The 9,491-nt window shown below is 44.0% G+C and overlaps 1 protein-coding gene across 1 annotated transcript; it reads left to right on the top strand.

Annotated features, from left to right (window-relative positions):
• The first annotated feature begins 380 nt into the window (after positions 1-380).
• mafaa (v-maf avian musculoaponeurotic fibrosarcoma oncogene homolog Aa) lies at positions 381-4,154 on the top strand. Its single transcript, XM_042005246.1, has one exon. The coding sequence runs from the start codon at positions 1,297-1,299 to the stop codon at positions 2,230-2,232; it is 936 nt and encodes a 311-aa protein (XP_041861180.1). The 5' UTR covers positions 381-1,296; the 3' UTR covers positions 2,233-4,154.
• The last annotated feature ends 5,337 nt before the right edge of the window (positions 4,155-9,491 follow it).

The following is a 9,491-nucleotide window of genomic DNA, read 5'->3' as shown; positions in this document are numbered from 1 at the left end:
CACCCGAGTTTGAAACAAGTGTATTTCTGTTCCAAGTTTTTTTTCTCTCTCTCTCTCTCTCTCTCTCTCTCTGAGAAACTCCCGCAGCTCTCGCCTTGCCACGCTCCTCCGTGCAGTTGCGTCTGCTCGGTCACTAGAGGGGGAGATCTGCTGCACCTGTTCTCCCTGCGAGCTTCCCTTTCCTCCCTTCGGCTCTGCTCGGCTCTCCTCGGCTGGACCCCCGAGCTTCCAGAGTGGAGGCTTCGCTTATAGGAGAATGCAAATAACACGGCCCGGGATTCTCCTCCCATTGGCCCGTCCCACCTCTGTGTCGGAGGGGGTGCGGGGGTCTTTATAAGTGCCTGCCTTCCAGTGCCTCAGTGACACTGCGTGGTTTTACCGTGAAGATTTGGGACGTAGTTTGAAAGCAGTAAGAGACAAAAACAAACTGGAATTTATCACCTCATGCGTAAAATTTCACAAACATTCAACACGTAAGGTCAAAATAGCGCGATCCAGCGAAGGGGGGGACAGGACTGTGGAGGGAACGACGCTTATGGACTGACCGCAACAACAGAGACCAGCCTCCTTGTCCCTCCAAGTAAGACCTGCAACTTCCTGCTTAAGCTTAAACTCTTAAGAACTTTGAAAACATCCGCACCTGCCATTCCATTTGTGGATTCCTGAAACTTTTGGCACACTTTTACGCACGCATCCTGAGACAGTCTCCTAGCGCCGTGTGATTATGTGAGAAACTTTCCTAATCCGGCCGATGCTGCAGTTCATGATCAAGTTGTAAACTGCAGGAGGGGAAGAAGGATGCTTGGAAAATATTTCTAACAAGCGGAGGAGAAAATAAATCTTTTGGCGTGATTTGATTGAGCAGAACTGAGGACAGTAAATCACAGAAAGGCAAGTGGGCTGCAGAGGTGAAGCGAGGACAAGACAGGTTGGTGTCTCCAAATTCACCGGGCTCGAGTTTCAGCCGCTTCGGGGGCTCCTGGTATTAAAGTGCCCATCTGACCTGGGATAAGTTGTCAACAAGAGCAGCGAGCGGAGACAAACTGGCAGGTGTACATGTTCATTTACATGCATACGTATATTCACGCCACTATATATAGAAGTTGTCTAAGGAACGAGCAGCCTTAAGAAGTTTCTCCTCCCGCCCACTGGCCCTGCAGCAGCTCTACGCACCGGGCGTGTGCGTGTGCCTATATATACACCATACAGGCTTTTATTTCTCCTCGCAATCTGTATCCGAGAGGTCTGCCCGCGGTCGGTTTGGCTGTGAGGGCAGGAGTCGTCGCATGGACTGACATGGCCACCGACCTCGCCATGAGCGCAGAGCTGCCCAACAGCCCGCTGGCCATCGAGTACGTCAACGACTTTGATCTGATGAAGTTTGAGGTGAAGAAGGAGCCGCCGGAAGCCGACCGCTACTGCCACCGCCTCCCGTCCGGCTCCCTCTCCTCCACCCCGATCAGCACACCCTGCTCCTCCGTGCCTTCCTCGCCCAGCTTCTGTGCCCCTAGTCCGGGCGCGCAGCCCAACCAGGGCCTTGCCGGCGGCGTCAACAGCAGCGGCAACAGCAACAACAGCAGCGTCAACAACAATCACAGCAACGCGAGTAAGCCTCAGCTGGAGGACCTGTACTGGATCCCCAGCTATCAGCACCACATCAACCCCGAGGCGCTCAACCTGACCCCGGAGGACGCGGTGGAGGCCCTCATCGGTAACGCGCACCATCATCACCACCACCACCAGGCCTACGAGGGCTTCCGCGGGCAGCAGTACGTCGGAGAGGATCTGTCCTCGGCCTCGGCCGCCCACCATCACCAAGCCCATCATCACCACCATCACCACCACCACGGCCACCACGCCCGCCTGGAGGACCGCTTCTCGGACGAGCAGCTGGTCAGCATGACGGTGAGGGAGCTGAACCGGCAGCTGCGAGGATTCAGCAAGGAGGAGGTGATCCGTCTGAAGCAGAAGAGACGCACCCTGAAGAACCGGGGCTACGCGCAGTCCTGCCGCTTCAAACGCGTGCAGCAGAGGCACATGCTGGAGACCGAGAAGTGCACCCTGCAGAACCAAGTGGAGCAGCTGAAGCAGGACGTGGCGCGCCTTGTCAAAGAGAGGGATCTATACAAGGAGAAGTACGAGAAGCTGGCCAGCCGGACCTACAATGCCGGTGGACCCGCGAACACGAGAGATCCGTCCGGGAAACAGGCCAACACCGAGTTCTTCATGTGAGAGACTCATGTTTGTAGAATAGACTGAACTACACCTCCACCGAAACACTCTTCTTACATTAATTTATATTTTTCTGCGTTTGTGTTTTGTTTACAGTTATCTTTTCAGAAAAGACGTTAAAGCTCAACATCTTAACAATTAGGCCTAAAAACTTAGGTGCGTTTTATTTGTAAGTCTTAAAAGATGGGTAGGCTAAACTTCTGTAAGCCTGTCAGGCGGGTACATGGGATCACTTAGCCTGTAGACTTTTTGTCTTCTCAGAGGTCTTACTGAACCAATGACATTTGAGGTGACTGTCTTAATTCACAGAAAGCGCGACAGTTTTGTCTTTAAATGGGACAACAAATGATTTCTTTTTTTAAGTCTGAATGAACTGAAAGAGAAGCAGAAGAAGCAACTCACCACCTCTGTTCAAGCTCCAGGAGGCTCAAAAGACTGTTTCTGTGAAAGAGAGGCGCACTGATGCAGAGACCTTTCAATAATGCAAGTGTAATAGTTCCCCATCCCTATTTGCAACCCTGCATGCAGGACATGTATGGTAAACAACCCCCCAAACACACACACCTCCTGTCATCTCCCAGAATCCTTCCACATGTATGGAAAGCATGACTCATGGTTCTCTTTCTCCCTCCTCCATCAGTAAAGCCTGGGTATGCAGAAAAGCCACAAAAATGTCTCCTTATACCCTTCAAACCACCCCCCTCACCCCCCAACCCCACCAGAGAGGTGCAAGGACTGCGGACTAAAATGCAAAAACAATCCGCGATATTGCGTAAAATGGATGCGTCTTCAACTGCTATTTTCAATCAATTTTTCTATTGTTTTAAAAAAGAAAAAGGAAAAATGACAAAAAGGGATTAACTGAGCCAAGATTTTAGACTATTTATTTCCATCTGTACATAATATGTAGAGAAAAAAGAAAACAGTTAACTGTGTTATTTTATCTTCTCTCTTTTTAAAGCTTTTGTTGCTTGGATTATTTGAAATGTCTTAATACAAATGTTTGTATGTTACAGCATGCAAATTGTCTATGGTATCCTCCTCCTACTGAACATGTGTAATGTCAAAGGCAAGCCTGTACTGCACTAAGAAGAGATCAAACTGGGCAAATGTTCTTTTATGGGGTTTTAGACCTTTGATCTGCTTAAAAAACTGGATGTAAATTTGATCCTCAGTTACTGGATGGACAAGAACTGCATCCGCTGCTAAAACTCTATGCACCAATCTGATGGTTAAAGGTTTTCGATTTCTTTCTTTTTCATTTTAAATTTAAGTACTGGTAGTAGAAAATGTTGTCGGGCCTGTGGGTTTCTCTGCAGCTCGGTGGGTTTAAAACCGTCTGATAGGAGGATGCTTGATGTTCGAGAGAGAGGGGGAAAAGAGGAGACTTTGTTCTTGCATTATTCTGTCAACAAGAAGTCCCTGGTTCGTGTGTTTTCTGATGCTTAGATATATGTGCAATATTGTGCAGAAGTGCCCGATGCTCAGCCAACCTGTTGGATCAGACGTGGAGACAAAAACGTGGCGTTTAATTAAAAAACGGGGGAAAAAAAACAAAACATGAATGAGCTTGATTTTTACCCTTGAAACGATAATAAATAATTTGACTACATTATTTACATAAAAAACACTTAAATAAATAAACAAATAAACAAATTCCATTTTATTTGTTTAATCAGTTTTTAAAAGTTTGGATCCGATTTTAACTAATTTATCCTGAAATAATTCATCCTTAAATAATCCCGATGTGAAGATTAAACGGAGATCAGGAAAGCAAACTTCTGCACAGTGCTGTAAATGTATATCTGTACATATAATTTCTATAGTTATTCAATGAACGTGTCCTGACGTGTCAACAAGTGAAAATCCAACAAAGTGGAACGTTGTTGAGAAATCTTGTTTTCATAATGTTTAATAAAAAGTTCTGTCCCAAATCTGCCAGACTGATGCCGCCGTCTTTGCTCACCACAACGATTTTTTTTTTCTTTAAAAACAACAGCAAAATAGTTCTTCCCTAAGTGATTTATGTCAGACTGTAAGAAATCCGCAGTTGAGCTGCGCCTGTTTCAGGCCGGCTGAGCGCCAGCGCAACTTTTCCTTTGTGGGATTAGAAATACATAGAAAATAAAGTTAAATATTTTTTCTAAAATGACTTAGTTTATTTTTTGAAGCAGTTGCATGTTTTATTAGTGTGAGAAAAATGTTCAGCTGGCATCTAAATATTTTTTCGCAAAAGTTGTTTTAAAAGTTAAAAAAATGTTATTTTTATTGGCGACTAAACGAAAAAAACAAACGCAAACGACAGAAAAAACATTATTATTATTATTATTATTATTATTATTATTATTATCATTGTTGTTGTTGTTCTTATTTCTGCTGGTTAAGATGGAGATATGATAGAGGACTATTTCATCCCCAGCCTGTATTTCTCCTGCCTCTCATCTCTCCGGTTCTCCAGACCAGCTCCGCTGTAAGCTGCTGTCCGAAGCGGCGTTGGAGCGCTCCTGCAGCGGACACGCTGACTCTGTTGAGCCGCTGCGGCTCGCGGGATGTTGAGGTCAAAAGCAGCTCTGATCTCCAGATTTCCAGATTTGTGTGCGCGTGTAAAAAAAAACACACACACACAAGGAATAGGTGGTCACCCCTCCCCTGCCCTGCCCCGCTGCCGGCTCTGGCCGCCTGTCAGCGGGCCTCTGCGCGCCTCATCAGCCGGTGATGGATGGATGAAGCCCGGCTGCTCTCTTCACTGCCTCCTGCAAAACGCGAGGTGAGCATCCCCCCGACCCCCCCTTGTCACTGTCTTTACGTTGTGAGTGTGTCTGTGGGGCATCTCTCACACGTGTCCGCGGTGTGTGCGCGTGTGTGTGTGTGGTGCTGAATGTGGCGGTCTATGGTCCTCTCAGGGTGGAAAGCAGCGCGAGTTGAGACAGATGCCACCCCGTGTTGGTGTTGATGTGACACCCCCGTCAGGCCCGGCGGGTTGCGGCTCACTTCAAACACATATCATAACTCACCGTGAATGAGTGTGTGATTGAAGGAGTGTGTGTGAGTGTGTTTGCGTTGCGGGTCAAGTGGATGGTTAGAGGTCAGTGAGAGAAAACCAGTGATGTGCGCAGCTGCTGCAGCTGCACTCAAACCTGTCTGACTAGATGAATTTGAGCCCTTTTCCCCAAATAAATTATGATCAGATCAGATAATTTACATGTTTGAGATTTTGTGTTTTTGACTGAGTGAAAAGGTGAATGTGTTTTCTTTTTCCAAGAAGTTTGAAAAAATTCTCCTATATCGCATCACATGGATCTAAATATTTTAATCTCATCATTTGTAAATTAAACTATTAAACTTTCATCCTCATATTTAATATTTGTTATTTTTCTTAATGCAAACCAGTTCTAGTAAGAGATGCTTTCACTTTTCACTGGATTTGTGCTGCAGCTCCTCACTCTGCGTTAAAGGTGGAGCATGTCTCATCTTTGCTCTCCAACTTTAGAAACGAATTAATTTGCTGAGTCTTTAATGGGAAACATTCAGCTTTCACTTTAGTTAAAATTTTAATTTTTTCTCAATATCTTCCCTTCTCCTCCTCCTCCCTTCTTTCTCCCCCTCCCTCCTCTCAACCTCTCCATCACTCTCCTCCTTTTCCTGCTTTTGCTGAGTCAGCGGAAACGTTGAGCAGTGTGACAGCCGTCACCTCGCCTAGAGCTGGCGAGTATGTTTGTGTGTGCACCTACAACACACACACATGCATGGTGGTATGTGGAAGAAGCAGGTTGCACCGTGTGTGTGTGTTTATGTGTGTGTGGGGGGCAGAGAGAGATATCACTATGACTACACTGAGGGCTTTTCTTTCTGTAAATCAGGGCAGAGTCCATGTGAGCTGGAACAAAGCGAGTGAAGAAGGATGGAGAGAAATGGAGATGGATGTGGGGGGATGCGGTGTGTCTCTGGCGTCTGGAGCTGCTGCTGCTGAGATTCAACACAGTCAGCGTCTCTTCGGCTCAGCTTACCTACAGTATACCTACACACACACACACACACACACTCACACACATGTCATAAACAGAGTGCACACAAACACTGGAGCAAATGATGGATTTACATCATTTTAATAGGACCGATAATGACCTCAACCTCCAGCCTTTCTTGTTATTGTTGTTTTTGCAGGCCAGGGTACAGCCGGCATTCACAGTGTGATAGATGTCTCTTTTAATTTGAATTCTTTTGCCTTTTTTAACTGTATTTCCAGCTCAGGCAGGTGATGTTCAGGTCTTGGCCTTCAGCTTCACCCTGAAACAGGATTTTTCTTGCTGCAGATATTCTGAGGTTTGCATCCCCGAATCTTGTTTCTACGCACCAGATGGGGGGTTACATCCCTGGCTGTCATTAGGCTACCAGTGCAGTGAGGAAAACCTGGAAACGATAAAGGAGATACAAAGATAACCAAACTGAAGGAGCTCGTCCTGGGCCATGCTGTTCACGTGCATGATGGTATAGGAGAGTTCAGTATCAAAGGACTTCATATATTTTGCAAAATCCCTGCAGTTATTTCAATTATTGTACCAAGTAGCATCCAAAAGGGTTGATATTTAAAATGTGAATGTAAACACAATGCAATGATTGTCATTATCTAACTGAAAAACGTACCAAATCCACACATCGGATGTTGAATTTCACACCAACAGCATGTTTTAGAGAAGACAAAAAAACAGAAACAGTCTGATGCTTCTGGATGATTTAAAAAGTCATTAAATAAACTGACAAAAGTTCTGTAACATGATTCTGTTTAAACCAGCAACCCAGAGAGATGAATGGAGGCTGAACATTCAGTGAAAAGTTTAACTTCTATCTGTCTGGATGGAAGGAATTTTATAAATGAAATCATTAAATGATGCAGAGGATCTGAGCTATGTGGACAGATGGGATGATGCTGAATGCAGAACATGTCGGGGATTTTCAGGCTCTGAAAATCATCATCAGTTCATGTACCTCGTCACTGCATGAAGGTAAAACTTAGTCCTGCAAAGAAAACAAACATATCCAGAAATGCAGCTGCCGTCTTGGAAGTGAAATGGCCTCGTCTTGGAGAGAGGAAAGGATGAGTCCTGATTATCATCAGCACACGGTCTGTGATGATACAGAGTTAGTGCACGAAATGGGTCACATGCACATCGACTGGTCTTCAACTGTCCAACAGCTGAAGGTTTAATTGAAGCAGAAATGGAAAAGGTTTAATTTGCAAATCTACATAAGTCGGTCTGCTCAGTTTCAAGCATTCGGAGTAGCCGTGGTGCAACACGGGACCCCCTGTCCATGTTGTTTGTTTGTTTGTTTTTATCTTTTTCTGGCATTGCATACAACAAACATCAAATTCCTCACTATCAGCACCTGATTTTTCTTTCTTTAAATTTGTACCATTTAGTGTTAAATGTTAATTGCTGACTGATGAAGTGATTAGCGTGTGTTTAGCTACGTTTGATGCTATTTTGCAGATATTTTTCTCATTGCTGATAAAAAATCTGGAGCCATTATTATTAATGTAAAAAAGGAATGCTGCGTGGTTGTGTTACGTGTAGAAATGGAGCTTTTCTGAAAACACCAGGATGATTTCTGTGCTTGCACTGGAGGCACGAGCGGCTTTAGTTTAAAAGTTGTGTATGTGTGAATGAGTAAGATGAGGTGGAAGCTTGAGGCGCTGCACACATGCTGCAGCCTGTTCTCATGAAATGGTGTAAAACACACGTGTGTTGTGATGTTTTGCATATCATTTCCTTTCATGTGTGGTGACAGGATGACACCCTGCTCTGTGCTTCTACCTTCAGCATCAGTTTTCATCACGCAGGTGCATCTCTGCATCATTATTTGATGTGTTATATTGGTAATAGGAATCTGAACCAGATCTTTTCCTAAACCTAACCAAGTATTTTTAATGCCAAAACTTTTCAAAATAAAAATAAATAAATAAAATAAAAGATGAATTTTTAAGTTTCCTTTGACTTTCTGCCACCTCCGCCTACATGAAAAGACCCAGAATGGAGTTTGCTGTCAGCAACTAATGCTGCATTCATGGCAACTGGGAACCTAGAACTTTTGATCTTTGCTTATGAAAAATATGAGAGGAAAGGCTACAAGATGCCAGACTTCTGCATCACCATGCCATTCTCCTGCAAATTTATATATTTATAATAATTTATATTTCTTCCACTTTGACTATTGGATGCACAGAGGTTGTAAATGTTTTAAATTCTAATCTTCTCTGAAGAACATGAAATGCAGATATACATTCCTGCAGCTGTTGGGTCAAATCAGCAAATCCAAAGGACGGTTTGAAAACAGTTGGGCAGTCCAGAAAATAAGCCATCTTCCTGGTTTTTGTTGGGTAAAGAGAAGATGTACTGACACTTAACTCGGCTGTGATGTGGGTCTGCAGCTCTGCAGTAACAGATGAGGAATAAATATTCCACAAACGTGTTTTAGAAACTTTGTGTAATGCAGTCTGATCACATTGTTACAGAGGCTCCATCATCCAGCATGTCCTGTTAATGAGATTTAGAATATTAATTTATTGTTATCACTGATATCTAATACAGTGCTTTTCAGGTGTGGGTCTCCAAAACGCTACTGCCCGGATGCTGACTCCAACTTTGAAGAGAAACCACATCACACCTCATTTTGCTTCTTCTTCTGGCTCTCTGTTCTTTTTAGAGGGGATTTTATTGTCTGTTTCCAAGTCTTTAAACAGGTTGGCCCCTGCTTATCTCTCCGATCTTTGACCTCCACACACTCCCTCTAGATCACTGAGACTTGCTGCTTGTTGTCCCGAAGGTCCAGCTTGAAATTAAAAGAGGACAGAGCTTTTTCTGTTATCGCCCCCAAACTATGAGACAGCCTCCCCCTCCACTTTAAAACCTCCCCTACAGTAGAGATTTTTACATGTCATTTAAATTCTCATTTTTATTCTCTAGCTTTTAAACCAAACTGAGTTTTTCTTGCTGAATATTGGTTTTGCTCGTCTATTTATTGTCATTTATTTATTTAATATTTGTTTTATCATTGTTTAGTCCTCCTTTTATTTGTATTTTATCTCAGGTGTGCAACACCTGGGTCAACATGTTTTTAATGAGCTTATAAATAAAGTTGATTGGACTTGTATACATTCAAACAAATCTCAGTTTTTCCTGGATAAACAAGTTGCAGAAACAAAGATTTGTGGAACAGAACTGTCTTTCCATAAAGGATGCTCCAGTCTTTCTCAGAACAGC

Source organism: Melanotaenia boesemani, chromosome 14, assembly GCF_017639745.1.
Source record: "Melanotaenia boesemani isolate fMelBoe1 chromosome 14, fMelBoe1.pri, whole genome shotgun sequence".
NCBI classification, from domain to species: domain Eukaryota; kingdom Metazoa; phylum Chordata; class Actinopteri; order Atheriniformes; family Melanotaeniidae; genus Melanotaenia; species Melanotaenia boesemani.
Note: the sequence above shows the minus strand (reverse complement) of the source record. Positions and strands in the feature narration are given on the sequence as shown.

Excerpts from the sequence above, each read along its gene's own strand:
- mafaa (XM_042005246.1), top strand. The coding sequence starts at position 1,297 with ATGGCCACCGACCTCGCCATGAGCGCAGAGCTGCCCAACAGCCCGCTG.